Source organism: Drosophila suzukii, chromosome 3 (assembly GCF_043229965.1).
Source record: "Drosophila suzukii chromosome 3, CBGP_Dsuzu_IsoJpt1.0, whole genome shotgun sequence".
In the NCBI taxonomy this organism is placed as follows: Eukaryota; Metazoa; Arthropoda; class Insecta; order Diptera; family Drosophilidae; genus Drosophila; species Drosophila suzukii.
In genome coordinates, this window is record NC_092082.1 from 70,271,834 (window position 1) to 70,288,774 (window position 16,941).

The 16,941-nt window shown below is 37.9% G+C and overlaps 1 protein-coding gene across 4 annotated transcripts in view; it reads left to right on the forward strand.

Moving 5' to 3' along the window:
- foxo (forkhead box, sub-group O) overlaps nucleotides 1-15,154 on the forward strand; it is a 35,414-nt gene extending 20,260 nt beyond the window's left edge. For 2 of the 4 annotated variants that reach the window (XM_036818320.3, XM_070996968.1), the window contains 7 exons: nucleotides 3,547-3,839; nucleotides 4,840-5,067; nucleotides 5,308-5,509; nucleotides 6,706-6,883; nucleotides 6,997-7,121; nucleotides 7,362-8,029; nucleotides 14,168-15,154. In XM_036818320.3, the coding sequence (XP_036674215.2) occupies nucleotides 3,547-3,839; nucleotides 4,840-5,067; nucleotides 5,308-5,509; nucleotides 6,706-6,883; nucleotides 6,997-7,121; nucleotides 7,362-7,766 (1,431 nt within the window). In that variant the 3' untranslated portion in view covers nucleotides 7,767-8,029; nucleotides 14,168-15,154. Of the gene's footprint in view, nucleotides 1-3,546; nucleotides 3,840-4,839; nucleotides 5,068-5,307; nucleotides 5,510-6,705; nucleotides 6,884-6,996; nucleotides 7,122-7,361; nucleotides 8,031-14,167 lie in introns of those variants that run through there. The other 2 variants (XM_070996970.1, XM_070996969.1) reach the window with 2 other exon arrangements.
- The last annotated feature ends 1,787 nt before the right edge of the window (nucleotides 15,155-16,941 follow it).

Below are 16,941 nucleotides of genomic sequence, written 5' to 3' on the forward strand. Positions count from 1 at the left end.
GTGGTAACCTGTTTGCAGGGAACTGAACTGAACGTTCGGCTAGAGAGAGTGTCGTTTCAAAAATTTATATCTCAATTTCACATCTAAATGCGAATAATCTTTTTTTTTCTATGCCTCTGTGTGTGTTATGTCCATTGAGTGCTATGGGTTCATTTGATTTGTGTGTGAGAATTGCTGCAGCTGTTTGGCATTGGGCCGCGAGTTCTCCGCCCAACCATTCCCCCCAACCATTTTTTTCTAGAGACTAACCGTTTACCATAAGCCGATATAGATCTAGCTCTTTTTTCGTACTTTGTTTGATTTTTTGGTTATTCTTTTAGCCACAAAACATTTGAGTTGCGGTTTGCAAAGTGGCCTTATTCGAGTTGAAATAGAACCAAATAAATGAGATTAAATGATAAGTTAAAGTTATAAATAGGTCTTAGGCCATATTTAATACTGGGTTGCCAATTGATAGGTTAAAAAGTACCATAAAAGTTGTCTTGAATATTTAAAAATTAAAATAAATGAGATTTAGTGATGATATGTATTATATTTCAAACCTATTTTCAACAAAATATTGAGGATGACCCAGTTAGCGCCACATGTCGCTATTCCGCTCCTTCACAAGCCGCTCAAATGGCCCAATGAAATATGCATATTTGATACGAGATGACAGCGTATCTTGGGATACGAAGAGGGGTTGCAGGGGAGGCCAAGAACCCGGACTGATAAAGCCTCAAGTCACCCTCACCCCAGAGGAAAAATGGGAATGCTCATATACGAGCTGGCAGATTTAATATATTTTAGTGCTACCCCCGCTTCCTGTTGTACGCCTATCTACCCCTGCCCAATTACTCATATAAATTATAAAGAAATGAATCAGGGCCCTAGGATTCCATACCCATAAATAAAAGTTTTGCTGTAATAATTGTAATTGGTCAATGGGAAACTTTAACTACGAATTTTCCATCCATCGATTTTGGGTCACTAGTGAGGGCCTAGCAACTCGATTTGGTTTAGTTTCTTGTGATTCACGCTCGATGCACATTAATTGTACACAATAAGGATACACATATCCTTGACTACGAAATGTATGAAATTTCCATTTCTTTTCTGGATATTTGCTCATTTAGCGCTCCAAGTGAATTCAATGGAAGCCCAGTTTTTTCGATTGCTTTTCCTGTGTTTGCCATGGATGCGAAATGTGGAGCGAGGTGATGAGGTGACCCACATATAAGTTCACAAGCACTGAGAAAAAATTAAATAAAATTATTAAATTATAAAGTGTGTTAATGTTTTGGAAAGAATAAAGTGTTTTCCTGATTTTACACCATTAAAATCGATAAGAATTTAATACTTTATTTTATATATGTTTTTTTTTCAGTACAAATCATATTTCCACATAATGCAGCTCCTTGGTAACCACTTTGTAGACCGTATATCTGGTCTCGATTTAATAGGCCCAATTAGTTAGATGAATTGTGAATGTTCTGAATGCTCTCGCGTTCTTTGGGCTTTTTCTCTGGCCAAGATTTAAGTTTATGAATATTCAATGAAGTGTGTGCCATAAATTATGAATGCCATTTGTTTGCATTTCGCCTTGATTTAATGGCCTTGAGCGTGTAGGCCTAAAACACACCCCCCTTTGCTTTTTTCTTAAAGATTTAGCGATGCTTTAAAGTAAATTCAGCATAAACTAAGGGATTTTGTGGAAAATTCCTAAACTTATGTGCCATATGCAAAATATATTTCAAGATTTATGGAAAATTGCTTAATTATAGAGGACAAAATATTTATTTGCTTTTTCTATAGTGATTAGATGACCTTTTTCCACCTTCCATTCCTTTTTATTACAAATGAATACTTCGCTTTCCATACCAAAAATAATTTCTCATTACTCACCCACCCACGCAACCAATGACATCCTGTTCCTGGGCGGAAGTTGGTTGGATAATTCCGCAATCTGGCCATTAGCATAATCAGAACGTTTGCCAAGAAAAAGAAAATGTTTGAAAATCCTAAAATTGGAGAGGGAAAAGGGAAAGACGCCTCAGACGCCGGCAGCGCACTTAAACATTTAAATAAAAATGATAACTTTATGCGAAGGGGGTAAAATTAGATGTGGGGGCCAAACCAAAAATGTCATTACAGGACTATCTGGTCGGTAGACGCAACAGAGCCAGCTTCCACTGACGCCAAGTAAAAGTTTTCCCCCGAAAAAAAAAGAATAAAATAGTAAAGCAAATCCAGAAAAGTATTAGAAGGTCCATGGGGTCGGGGGCTGTTGCTCCTGTCTGCGAACAGGTTTCGTCGTCAGGCGGGCGTCTGACAGACCCCAAAACTACCCCATCCGCCCCCTAATTCCCCACCACCCACTCACATGTCCTGGCAACGGTGATAAATGGCGCCAATGTGCCGCCTGAAGTCGCGACGCGTCGCAATCGCTTTTTCGGTGCCTTTTTGAAGGGATGCGGGGAGTCTCCACAAAGAAAAATTAGAAAATAAATATCTAATGTCGTTTATACCGAAATTTAACGTAATACAATATTTTAGGTTTAGGATTAAAAGTTATTCGCTGTCACTTAGAAAATATATTATAATATATAATCATAAGTAAAGAATTTCGTAAATTAGAGAACAATTTTTTAGAAAGTCTAAAAAGCCTTTAATATGTTTTTTTTTAAATTTCGAAGTGATTAAATCCATAAGGTTTTAATTTTTTAACCGCAATACTTTCGTTTTTTAGTTTATTAATTATTTACAAAATATAATGGGGCATAATATATACTATATAACATTTTCTTCTGGTGTGTGTGAGTTTTAGGTGGGTGGAATCTGCGGCAAGATGCCTTTTACAGTTAGTTTAGTTTTGTAATGCTCCATTTAGCCTGGCTGCCAATGTACCCGTCCTGATTTTCTTTTTCTGATACCAATACCTTCACCAAAAAAAGAAGAAAAACCTAACTGATGACAAATCCACACTAAACGTGTTTGATTCTATTTGTTTCTGGAATTTCGCCTTTTTTTCCCGCACCCGATGACATGTAATTGTCGTTGCTCTGTTCTCCTTTTTTTCACCTAGACAGGATTGGGAGTTATTTGATGGGGGACTTGGGATTGGGGATGAGGTTGTGTGTAGACGCTGTCGATTCGCTGTCATTACGCTGCTTACACGCGGTTATTTATGACAATTGTTGGAAAATATGAATTGACAGCGAGGACGAGGACGACGGCGACAGGCGACGAGGTCTAGTGAAGACATCTTCCAATTAGAGAGTGGAGAACATACTCTAGATATGTGTGTTCCTTCGTTCTGGTTCTGCGAGCCATAAAAATGTCGACAGACAATTGAATGGCACAAGCCGGCGAAAGGAAACGCAGTTTTGCCCTACAAACCAACCCAAGCAATTGCTTACAAATCGTTACATCAGCGCAATGGGGATTTGCAAATTTTGCAATTCTTTTATTTTATTCTATTGGTGTCTTTTTCCTCAAAAAAAAAAAATAAATAGAAGAATATACTTTTCTAAATGCGTCTCCTTCGAATCTGGCATCTCGTTACAGAACTCCATACGTCACAATCTGTCGCTGCACAACCGCTTTATGAGGGTTCAAAACGAGGGCACCGGCAAGTCCTCCTGGTGGATGCTGAACCCGGAGGCCAAGCCCGGCAAGTCGGTCCGCCGCCGTGCCGCCTCCATGGAGACGTCGCGGTACGAGAAGCGCCGCGGCAGGGCCAAGAAGCGGGTGGAGGCACTGCGTCAGGCGGGCGTTGTGGGCCTCAACGATGCCACGCCCTCGCCCAGCAGCAGCGTCAGCGAGGGGCTGGACCACTTCCCCGAGAGTCCGCTCCACAGGTAACTATCAACTGCGATGACTATTGTAGAGTATGCTAGAGTACTTAACTTAGTATAGCTAGTAAACTGCTTAGCCTTTTATTAATTCTTTATATATATTCTTAGATGCTTTATCTTGGCACAAGTTCCTTATAATACTTTTAATCCAAAAGAAAATTGTTGAAGTTAGTCTGTTGAAATATTGGTATCCCTAGCTTGAAGAAAGAGTTAGAGCACTTAACTCAGTATAGCTAGTTAACTGCTTAGCCTTTTATTAACTATTTATATATATATTCTTAGACGCTTTATCTTGGCACAAATTCCTAATAACATTTTCCTTAGTTAGTATAGCTAGTTAACTGCTTAGCCTTTTATTAGTTCTTAATATATATTCTTAGATGCTTTATCTTGGCACCAGTTTCTAATAACTTTTTCAATCCAGAAGAAAATTGTTGAAGTTGGTCTGTTGATACTTTGGTATCTACTAGCTTGAAGAATGTTCTGATAGGAAAAGTCTATAAAATGTAACTTTTAAACGATCGCTTTTAACGCCCCCAAAAAATATTAGTTTAATAAAGTCTATATATTTATTGCAATAAAGTCAAGCTTAACTTCTCCTTAGAATTTAGATTAAAGAACCCTTTTTTATATCTAAGAATAGAAAACCAAAGCATGGTACTTTATTTGTAGATTTAAGCTTTTTAGTAATTTTATACAATTTTCTTACAATATTTAAGCTAGCGCTTATAGAGCATGACTTTAAGTATTTATTTTTCTTAAAAGATTTTTTAGCAAACAGTGCTTAAGCTTCAATTGTGTGATTGATTGATTGATTGGCCTGTTTATAGAGTTCTTGATCTCATTTTCCTTGTCCCCGGACTCTCTAGTCTTGTCTACATATAAGTTTGTCTTTTACGATAACTCTTTGGTTATTTTATTTATATAAGTTATTTTATTCGATTTTTATTTATTGGTTTCCAACTTGTTTTCTTCTTATTTATTTTTATCTGCGATGATGAAGTGGCGGTGGCTTCCAGTTGTCGCCCGACTTCCGGCAGCGAGCCTCATCCAATGCCAGTTCCTGCGGACGCCTGAGTCCCATTAGGGCGCAGGATCTCGAGCCCGATTGGGGGTTCCCCGTCGACTACCAGAACACGACGATGACGCAGGCCCACGCCCAGGCCCTCGAGGAGCTGACGGGTTCCATAGCGGACGAGCTGACGCTGTGCACCCAGCAGCAGCAGCAAGGGTCAGTTCTCGATGGCTGTTAACCTCAGTTTACATATATATGTCACACACCCACCTTATGTTGTTTAATATTATTTCTTGCATGCTGAACAAAAAAATAACGAAAATGAGAAACCTAACTAGCTTGAGCTTAGCATGTTCCATGATTTTGAATTTTCTTTAATCACAATCTTAACAACAGATCTATAAAGTCACCTTCTCTTCTCGTTCTTGCCACCCAACGATCGTACGGCTGGAGCAGGTTCAGCGCCGCCTCGGGACTCCCCTCGCAGCCCCCGCCCCCGCCCTACCAGCCGCCGCAGCATCAGCAGGCGCAGCAGCAGCAGCAGTCGCCCTACGCCCTCAACGGCCCCGCCCCCACCGGCTACAACACGCTGCAGCCGCAGTCGCAGTGCCTGCTGCACCGCTCCCTCAACTGCAGCTGCCTTCACAATGCAAGAGATGTGAGTAAAATGGTATATTAGTTATAGATCAGAAATAATAATGGGTTAATGGAACTTGAACTAAGAAGTTCCGTTAAAAATAGAACATTTCAATTAAGTAGTGCACAACAATAAATGTTTGAAAACTGTATACTTAATAATAACCATACTTAATAAAAGTAACTAAATTTTAATTAAGTAATACCAGAAGATATCCAGTAACCATATATGTTAATTTGTTCTGGAAAGTATCTTAAAAGCAGATACATGGGGATACGTATTATACGCATTGTTGAATAGATCAAATAATAATGGGTTAATAGAACTTAAACTAAGAAAAAGAAAAATAGAAAATGGAATAGTATTTGTTGAATAGATCAAATAATAATGGGTTATTAGAACTTGAACTAAGAAGTTCCATTAAAAGTAGAACAACATTTCAATTAAGTAACAATAAAGGTTAAACAACTTTATGCTTAATAACAATAATAGTCATTAAATTTTAATTAAGTAATGTCAGATAATATCCGCCACCATAAATGATAAATTGTTCCAAGTACAACTAAAACCCATTGTGATTTCTACTTTCAAAAGGTGTACAAATAAGTCGAATTAAAAAGGAAAGTTCGTAAAATTAGATAAAGGGGAAAAAATATTAAACGAAAGTCGTAGAAGGGGTTCAAAATAAAAATGTATAAAAGTTATTCATATATAAATTCAGTTAAATTCATATTTATTAAGTACAATATGTTATATGTTACTGAAATAGGCTATTATTTTAAATTATTTATAAACTATTTTAGAATAGAGTCATTACTTCTTTACTCGATAACATATCGAACGGAGAGTTGCCTCGAAATCGATAATCACGGCCATCTATATATAACCTCAATTAGGAAAGCCATAAATTATAGATCAGATAATGATTTGTAATATTGTAACTCCGTTCATTTCCATAATAAAAGGTTTGTTTTTTTCCATCACTTATATGTTAAAATAGGTTTATTCAGACTATAAATATAACCTAGACATTATAATGGTCTTATAGGTTTTATTCAATTATTTAACTGCCTGATATTGATTTGTGATTAAGGGAAATATTTAGTTGTAATACAAAAACCAAATATTATGTTCAATGTTAAAAAATACTGTTGCACAATAATATTTTTAAAAGATTTGATTGTAATTTTTGACCGATTCGAATCTCCAATTTACAGGGTCTCTCGCCGAACTCAGTAACCACAACAATGTCGCCCGCCTATCCAAACAGCGAGCCCTCCTCGGACTCCCTGAACACGTACAGCAACGTACAGCTCGATGGTCAGGCGGACTCTTCGGTCCTGTTGGTGCAACAGCAACAGCAGCAGCAGCAACAACTGTCCGCCAACCTGGAAGGTAATGAATGCCTATCGAATGCTCCTTACTTCTTATCTATACCTCTATCCTGCTTATCTTCCCTCTAACCGTCTGCTGTCTGAAACTCCATCCATCTCGATGCGATATGTTAGATAATAACTGCGCCTCTACTTTGATAGGACAATGCCTGGAGGTGCTGAACAACGAGGCGCAACCGATAGACGAATTTAATCTGGAGAACTTTCCCGTGGGGAATCTGGAGTGCAATGTCGAAGAGGTAAGTTGGTTGGGAACCTGGTATAAAACAGATATGATACATTTGATCGACAACTTATAAAAGTACTTGCTTTCGATATATTTTGAACTCAGAATGAAAAGTTTTATAGATCTTATAGATCTCTGTACAAGTTAATATAAAATTCCATAAATGTAGTTATCAATTTGTTAAGAAGAGTGGTATTATTTAAATAAATTTTTAAAATTGATATAATATTAATATTTGTATATATTTAAACAGCTGCTGCAGCAGGAGATGAGCTATGACGGTCTACTGGACATCAACATCCCGCTGGCCACGGTCAACACGAACTTGGTCAACAGCAGCAGTGCGGCCCTGAACATCAGCAACCTCAGCAACCTTAGCAGCAATTCCGGCAGCAGTCTCAGTCTAAATCAGCTGCAGGCCCAGCTGCAACAGCAACACCAGCAGCAACAGCAGCAGCAACAACAGCAACTGCAGCAACAGCAACATCAACAACACCAGCAACATCAGCAACACCAGCAACAGTTGCTGCTGAATAACAATAACAACAGCAGCAGCAGCCTGGAATTGGCAACACAAACGGCTAGCACAAATCTAAATGCTCGAGTGCAGTACTCGCAGCCCAGTGTGGTGACCTCGCCACCCTCTTGGGTCCACTAGATAATGGTCTATGGTCCGATCTTTAGTCGGTAGTCGTCGTTGTGTGTGTGCGTGTGTGTTGTTTGTGTCGCCAATGGAACGCTTTAAACGCTAATTCTAAGAACCATAGTGTAAAGAGTTGTAAGCAGCCGCAGATGGATGGGAAACTACGGAAACGGAAACGGATGCGGGTAATCGGTGTAGTAATCGATTACGCAGAAGCTGCAGGATCAGTGAGCAGTAAGCAGGAGCCGCAGCTGGACCGCCACTAAAAAGTTTACAAAGTAAGTTTAAAAACAATGAAAATATAATCAGTAGAATAATATTAGACTTCTTGATAGGGATGTTGATATCAGAATTGATAATACAAATACAAAATACACTAATGGTATTTTAAGTGGCATTTGTACTACAACTTAAATAGTGATCTTTGTTTAAGTTCTTATACCATATTAGTTTCTTATATAACTCAAAGCCATTAAAGATGTGCTGCGAAATACCATCTTTTTTATACTGCTTACCGCGCTGGTCGCTTTCAATTAACATCATCAGTCCTAAAAGCCATTCAATGTGACAGCATAAATTATGCTAATAATATCGTTTCACGGCGTACATTTTATGAATATGTAAAATATGTGAAAAAGTGTCTCAGACGGGAACCACTCCCTCATTTCCTAAGAGATTTTCAGTTTCTTTCCCTTCCCGTTTTTTTTAAACTGCGATTTCGTGTCCTGTTTATATTCAAATCGTCTTCACTTGACTTCACTTCCACCCATGAATCTTTTATGGACATTCACTTCGTGTATTTCTTTTTCTTGGCCCTGGAATTTGTACTTATTATGTGATTTTTTTTGTCTGCTGCTACTTGAGGGCAATTACACGCGTTCAATTATCATAATACATTGTCAAGAGAGCAACAAACAAAATGAAATGCAGACGGAAGAGGAATTGCTTTAAGTCCTTTTCAATTTGAGCGCTTTTAAAGTGAGAGGTTGCCGCGCGCGGAGCTCACTCAAATTATGGCAAATTAAGTCAATTTACCTAAGCCATAAAATATGTAAGAGCCACTTTGCTACCTTGGCAGGCCAGGACGAAGGATACGTGTGGTCCGGTGGTCCGGTGTTTCGTGCTGGGCTTTCCAAGTGTCCTTTCCCGTTTTCCGCGCTAATTTGACCGGCCAAGCATGGCAAAGCCAAGGGAAAATAGCCCGAAGGCATCTCAAACCGCGGCGCAAATTCGTCAAGGCAACTCCCCCCGATTTGGCCGCTGTCCTTTTTGGGGCCAGGACGACCATGGCGTCCGAAAGCAAATGCTGAAAAATTAATTACGTCCTTAGGGTGACTTATGCATGCCACCGATATCTGACCCAACTCCCGAGACCGTCGATTTCTCGGCTCACCTGAGGGCCACGTGGGCAAATGTGGGCGGTGGTTGTAGGGGGGTGCGGCTCAAATCAAGCGTGTTAAACGCTGCTAATATTGAAAAATTACGCTGACTTGGCAGGTGGTATTTCAGGTGGGTGAGGTTGTTTAATGTCAGAGATTTAAGATGGAAACTCGACAGTGTTTGATGAACAGTTTTGATGCTAAGTAATGTTCAATGAGAAACTCAATTTTTAATGCATTTGGTTATTATTAAAGAAATACATATTTGCAGCTTAAAAATTATCAAGTATTTAAAATTAATAGATACCACATTGCACTTTGTTAAGACATTTTATTTAAATTTAATTAACAACAGTTCTTATAAGAAAATCTTTTCTAAATCAACACCTTCTAAAAAATGTATTTTTAGACATTAAATATATATACATTTTTAAATTCGTTTATTTTTTTTTTTAACTTCATTATTTTTGGGCAGTTTGCTAGGACTTATCTTTCTTAAAATATTTATTTGTGATATTTAACCCAAGAAAATATTTTATTCTCTAGTTTTTCAAAGGTTAAAAACCCTTTTAAATTATGATCCATTTAGATCTTATCTGAATGATAAAATATATCACATTTTTCACATTCGAAAATACTTTATCTAGTATCTCAATTACTCCAATGCCGATCCAGAAGTTTGTGATTCCACTTAACATTCCTCCGGCTTCGCTCCCATTTTTTTATTTCAATGTCACGACTGGCGACTGTCACCGCGCATTTTTGCTTTGTGCCAAACTTCATCGAGCAAAAAAAAAGGTCCTGTGGGTAAATGATGGGGGATAAACCTTTGTCCTGCGCGTACCCACACACAAATTGAATTCCACACTAAGTTTTGCTGTAAGCCAACAATTAGAAAACAGCAAAGCGACCAGAAAAAAGAAATACCAATGGCAAAGAAAGAAGGACCAAGTTGCGAGAGGACCAAGTTGTTACTTTGTCAAGTTTGGCGCCAATCGCATGACGTGCTAATAAAATAAAATTGCCAAGTTGTAGAGAGGCGACAAAAAAAGAAATAGAATGAAGAAATGATTTCGAAATTTATGCCAAGTGCAAACTTTTGTGTTTGCCGGGGGTTTTCTTCGCCGCCTCCGCTTCATTTGAGTGAATAATTTGAATTGCATCAGCTTCAGCAGCGGATTTCCATTTCTTTCACTTTTCATAATTCACCCAACTGACAGCAGCTAGAAATTCTTTTCTTATTATGCTAATTTCTTAAAGTTGCCTGCAAGGGCGCCATCCCCCGGTAGGCATATATTGCATATTTAATAAGGAATATTATATAAAAATATTGTAACTTTAAGCCAGGGCTGGTGGTTCCCTTATTAGCCAGGAGCGTCACATGCCACTCAATAAGTTGCCGCAACATCTGCCCAGGAGGTTGACTATAAAACGCTGAAATGTTGTAAAACGAGAAGGGGCACTTAAGGGTGAGGGGGCGAAATCACATCATCGTCCGCAGATTGACTGACTTGACACATAATAAAGTCACACTCAAATTATGGCTGCAGATGGTTGTGCCACCGTGGGGCATGCTCCCAAACCTCAGTTCTGTTTAAGACACTCTAAAAATAAGGGATTCTTAAAATAAATTTAAATAAAAATTGCAAAACCATGAGTGTTCTTTTCTTTTTACACTTTATTAGCTTTTAGATGAAGTTCCCTTTTGAAACTCTTATAAGTTAACACAAATTAAAACAAGGAAGAACGCTATAGTCGAGTACCTCGACTATCAGATACCCGTTACTCAAAGGGAAATGGAGATATGCAAGCAGCAAAGCGAGATTAAAATGCGCCACCTACCGGCGGTAGACAGATTTAAGCGTTATGGGCGTTAGAGTGGGCGTGGCAAATTTATTTTTGGATCAATGGGCGTGGCAAACTTTTAAGTGGGCGTGGCAAACTTTTTTTTTTAGGTCAATCGATAGGTATTGATGAGAACAATACATTTCAGTTAAAATTTTCTATCTAGCATCAAAACTGTAGGAGTTACAGTTTTGGGCGGTTTGTGGGCGTTAGAGTGGGCGTGGCAGTCTACTGAAACAAACTTACGCTGCGTAAGAAGCTCAGGAATCTGTACGCCAAATCTCAATAGCCTAGCTCTCATAGTTTCCGAGATCTCAGCGTTCATCCGGACAGACAGACGGACAGACGGACATGGCTAGATCGACTCGGCTAGTGATCCTGATCAAGAATATATATACTTTATGGGGTCGGAAACGCTTCCTTCTGCCTGTTACATACTTTCCGACGAATCTAGTATACCCTTTTACTCTACGAGTAACGGGTATAATTAGATAATTATTTCATAAAAAATACGTTATCAATTATATTCTCTTCTATTAAATATTTTAAAAATAATTTATAGTTACTTCGTGTTATACTTTTATCAAATTTTATAGGGCAGTTAATTATGATCATATTATTATAGAAAATCGTCTTTTTAAATCGATTTTCAACGATTTTTTTTAAAACGATATTAGTTTTAGAATGAGAAATACTCAATATATATATTTTTTTTCTTATTTTGAATGATCAAGATGTTTTTTCCAGTGCATATTTAACGGGGGTGCAGGTTGGTTGCCCTGGTGAAACCGCGCGTGAAACACAAAGGCATTTTCAGGCAATTTATTAGTTGACAAAAAGAAGGAAACAAAAAAAAAGGCAAAAGGAGCAGAAAAATGGGGAAAAATGTGCGGCTTCGTTGACACGGCCTATGGTTCAGAGATGCCTTGACAACCAGATTCGAGGGCTAGCAGCCACAGGACCTTAACTTCACAGGACCACAACTTTCGCTTAGGTGTTGAAACTTGTCCGCAACTCGCTGAATTATTCAGAGAGTGAAAACTTTTTTCCGGCTCACATTTGATTAAATTTTAATGCCACTGCATCATTAATAAATTCCCAGCGGGGTCCGTAAGGAAGTGGAGTTTGAATAAATTGAATTAGCGACAGGATTTGTCCGGCGGGAGCTAATCCCCGCAGATTGTTTGACAAACTTTGGACAGGTTTGGCCGGCTCGAAGCAAAGTGTCAGAACTAATTGTCAAAGAGCTGGAAAAAGGCAGAGGAGAATTCCGCCCCAGTATCCTGCCATCGGCACCGGCATTCAAATGAAAATTTCATTATCCTGGCGGCAGGGGGAAATCAATTTGTCAGCATGGGGAATCAAATGCGCTCCTCGCGACTTCAAAATACAAATTGTCAGCAATTTAATAACATTTAAGCTGCCAACGGCGGCCACAATGATAAGCGAGGTTAGACATCCACACATATATATTTACAGAAGGTCCTGTTGGAAAAGGTCCTTGTGGCAACAAACCGCATTTACACTCACTTAACTCAACACGATGCGGAGGTCGCTTTCCATGGCTTTTCCCCCCGGCCAGAGAGCAGGGAAAACAATTGCCAGGAAGCAAGGGAAAACTGAAAACGGCTTGTGTACAAGGTGCTTAAGGTCCTTAAGGACCCTCACACACACACACACACACACTGGCACGCACGTTCAAACAAATAAAGCTCTGCGAGCGGTTTAAACACTTGTTGCATGGACAAAGGATAATGACGTGACAGGAGCTAGCACTCACACAGGAACACCCACAAACTCACGCACCTTGCCATACACAGAAACATAATTTTAAGGAATGTTTTCGAAAACAAGTTCCTAAAAAATGTTTGTTACTGAAATATCAAAATAAAACACAAGTCAATGCTTCTGGATTTTAAACCTCTTCTCCAATTTTTAAAATTATAACCTATATTTTCTCAAAAATTCTAAAAACCGATTGCTGATGATATTCAAATGAACTACAAATATTCTCCAAACTGTTTTAAAATACTTCTACAAGTTCCAAACAAATGTTTGTAACTGAGATATGAAAGACTTCCCAGATATTCTGAATTTTTAAGTTTCTTATAATATATTTTGAAAACTATGAGGGTATACTAAAAATTGGTTTCTTCGATTTTTTAAAAAATCTGTTCGTAATTTTTTTTGGAAGACCATTATTTTATTCAAACCAAAAATTAAAATAGAAATAGATTTTATTTTTCTAAGAACTATAAATGTTATTATTATAAATAATACATTTTTTTAAGTTTAAAAACATGTACAGTTTAAAGTGCTCATTTGTTCTCTGTGTAAGTAATAAAGCAAACAGGCAGCGCGTTTTGTAATAAACTGCAAGGCAGCCGGAAGGAATGGCTTGGCCGGAAGACCCGGAAAAGGGCAAAGACGACAAGGACACCTGGTGGCTTCTTGTCCTGCCAATCCGTCCGTGAAAGGCACTGCAAATATGCCTCGGGGAGATGGGGTGGCATCTAATCACATGCCCCGGCATACAGTCACTCAATCACACACTGGCTCACACAAAAATTTAATGCCTCCAAGGAGTGGCGGCCATAAAGCGCTCATAAGTAGGCTTCACACTTTCTTTTCCCCCGGTTTCTGGTCCTTCGAGCCGGGTGCCGCATAAAATTCAATTGCAGGCCATAAAAACTGCGCGTGATCTACATACACAATATAATTTAAAGCTGTAACTAATAAAATTGTCAGCGATAAGCGAGGAGCTTTGATTTTTATGTTTTCAGCAAAAGCGAATTTATTGGGGCTGTGAGGCTAAAATCTTATTTTAAATGTTTAGCGCCGTCGTTTTTATGGCATAATTCTGGCCGTTTGTAGTTTGTCCTTTGCGGAAATTTGCATAAAAATTGCCAGATAAGAAGGAGGAGAAAGTGTCGAGTGCTCTATCTCCATCCCATCACCCCAACTTATGAATATTTCTGTCAAGTGTCAAAAGCTATTAGACCCCGAAAAAAAAATCTCTGAATAAATTAGCCACTTGGGAGGAAGGCTGTCTTGGTCATTGTGGGAATAGGCTGATTGTCCTTTTATAAAGTGTTGATGTGGGGCTGATTTACTCAAAATGGGGATGCTTACTACATAGATTTCATTCAATTATAAACTTACTAAACTTTTCTTGTTCTCCTTTCGTTTCAGGATAAATCTGGTCGCTTCTAATCTAACATACATACAATACATATACATAGATATATAATTACAAATATATAGTTATGCATTACACATAGAAACGAAGCATACAAATAATACCAATTAATCACCAATAATTAGATGCTACAATTAGTGAAATTCTCTGTGGCAGTGCAAAAACAACTTTGACCACCTAATGAAGGGAAATTTGAATTGAATTGAAAACACGGTTTAGTTATTAAGTTCAACTTTGTACATATTAATTTTAATAACCTTGACGTAATGAAAACCCACAAATAATAATACTACTACTGATAATACAAATACAAAAAAAACAAACAAGCGTAAAACGTAAACTAAATGTTTGATAAATAAATGGAAAAATAATCGTTAACCAGCTATCGAGGTAAACAGAAAATGAGAAAATGGCAAAGAAACCGAAAGCAAAAGAAATTAGCACAATTATGTAATAATTTATGCTTAATTAATGTATTTAATTGAAAATCTAATTGTAACTGTATATTTTTTCTATAAAGAGCAAAGAAAACCCTTAAAGAAGAATTAAACTTGTGTAAAAATTATGCTTAAGATTCGCAATGATATACGTAATGAATTCTCCGATTAGTTAGCACACATCAGATCAGCTCGGCTTATAAAAAAAAACCTTTTGTTACATGAATATGCCAACACCCATATGTAGATCGTACACGTTAAAACCAATTGAATGTAATACATTAAAATTCAAATATTAGTAAATGTAAATGTTGATAGGCAAAATAGAAATACAAATTTATAACAGAACATACCCGCAAAACTCAAAACCCAAGCAGAAGTAGTAGCATAAAATAATAAGCAAATACATGCGCATCATTGTGTACTATTATGGGCTAAATGTTAATTATTAACTAGATTGTACAATTCAAATGTAGTTCATACTATTTAAAATGCAAAAACGGAGTGAAGATGAATAAACTGATGATTCAATATAAGAAACAAGATCTTATTGTTTATAATATTTCCTCTTAAAAATTATGATTTACATTCGAAAGTGGTAATAAGCAGAAGAAACAGGATATGAAGAACGAAGAAGGTAGTGAGAGTCAGTAATGCATCTCGCTTACTCCCATTGAAGAATCCAATAGCTTTAATTATAGATTCTTATAATTGCCAAGTGGTTATTCTGCGGCAAAACGCTTAAGTACCCGTTCTTCTTTCATAGATAGTAATGATCAAAAAACTATTTTTGAAAAAATGTAAAAAAAAATATAACGTTGGTGTTTTTTGACATAGTAACTTCTAATCTTGGAAATATCATTTTTCTTAATATATTAAAATTTGAAATACAATTTTAAAAATATCGGACGACTGATCCTTTAAGCATCAATTTAGCTTCCGAAGCTTAGCACGACATGTTGCTGTTATCTTTGTTATGTGCTGCCTCCACGTAAGTGGTTTGTCCAAAATCAAGCCCAAGTACTGAGCCTGGGAAGATTGCGGTATAGCTGTTTCCTGAAATTTTACTTTCGGGAGGATTTTACTTCTAAGAGAGAAGTTTCAGCGCTGAGACTTATTTCTGTTTATCGAAATGTTCCATCGATTCGTCCATTTGCAATACAGGTCCAACAAGTTTTGGGTGATTTGAGTAGTACCCAAGAGCGTACCCGGTTTCCTAGGGTACGGCAGGTCAGCGGTAAATATAAAACCGGGCCAAAAACGCTACACTGAGGTACGCCAGCTCGAATGCATCTGATATACGACCATTCGCATAAAATTTCGTTCTAAAAGATATGATTTCACGAGAAGATATTGTGCAGTAGGCAGTTTAGTTTTTAACTTAAACAGCAAGCCATCGTGCCTCACGCGATCAAAAGCGTCTTTGACATCAAGGAAGACTGCTGAACTGTACTGCTTATTTTCGAAAGCTCCAAGGACATGCTGCCTTACCCGATGGGCTTGCTCTGAAATACCAAGCACCCAAGACAAAATCTTTGAATGTCAATTTGATAAGTGTGGGTGAAAATGACACTACAATTGATCCCAATACTTTGATCCTAAATAAGTATGAAAAGTATACTGCATTGTATGAAAATTACCAGTTGACCCTAAATAGTGCCATTTCGACAACAACCGTGGATACTTCAATACCGATAAAAGCTTTTTTTCGTTTTTCAAGTTTCGGGTATCATAGGGTTTGAACTAAACACCCGCGGAGAACGTTGTGCGACAGACCAATGGTTAAGGTGTCTGTCTCTGATGCGAAAGGTCCCCGGCTTAAATACGCGTCGGTTTTTAAGAATAATATCTAACATATTCTTAACAATGAAGTTGTATTTAAGAAAGAGAAAAATAAGTTTGTCACGAGCGGGACTCGAACCCGTAACCCTCAGGTCCGTGCATCAAAAGCAATGCGCTAGCACTCTGAGCCACGCTTACACTTTTTCACCCAACGGCAAAATGCTTTTTTGTGACAAAATAAGTGATCTTATAATAGGGTCGACTTCCAGTATACAATCCCATTTAGAGTAGGTTCCAGAGATGCAGTTGTAGCCTAGTGGGCTAGGCGTGCACCTTGCAGCCGAGAGGCACCAGGTTCAGAAACGGGAATTTGAAATTGAAAATCTCGTTGCGATCAGAGACGATCAAAGCAAATTTAAAAGTCTACTATACATAGTAGAAGACAACTTCTAACGCTCTGTGGGGCGCTTCACTGGTTACGATCTCAGACCCATCATAGCAGATTTTCAATTCTTCGGCTAAATATAGTAGTTGTCTTTGCACACTCT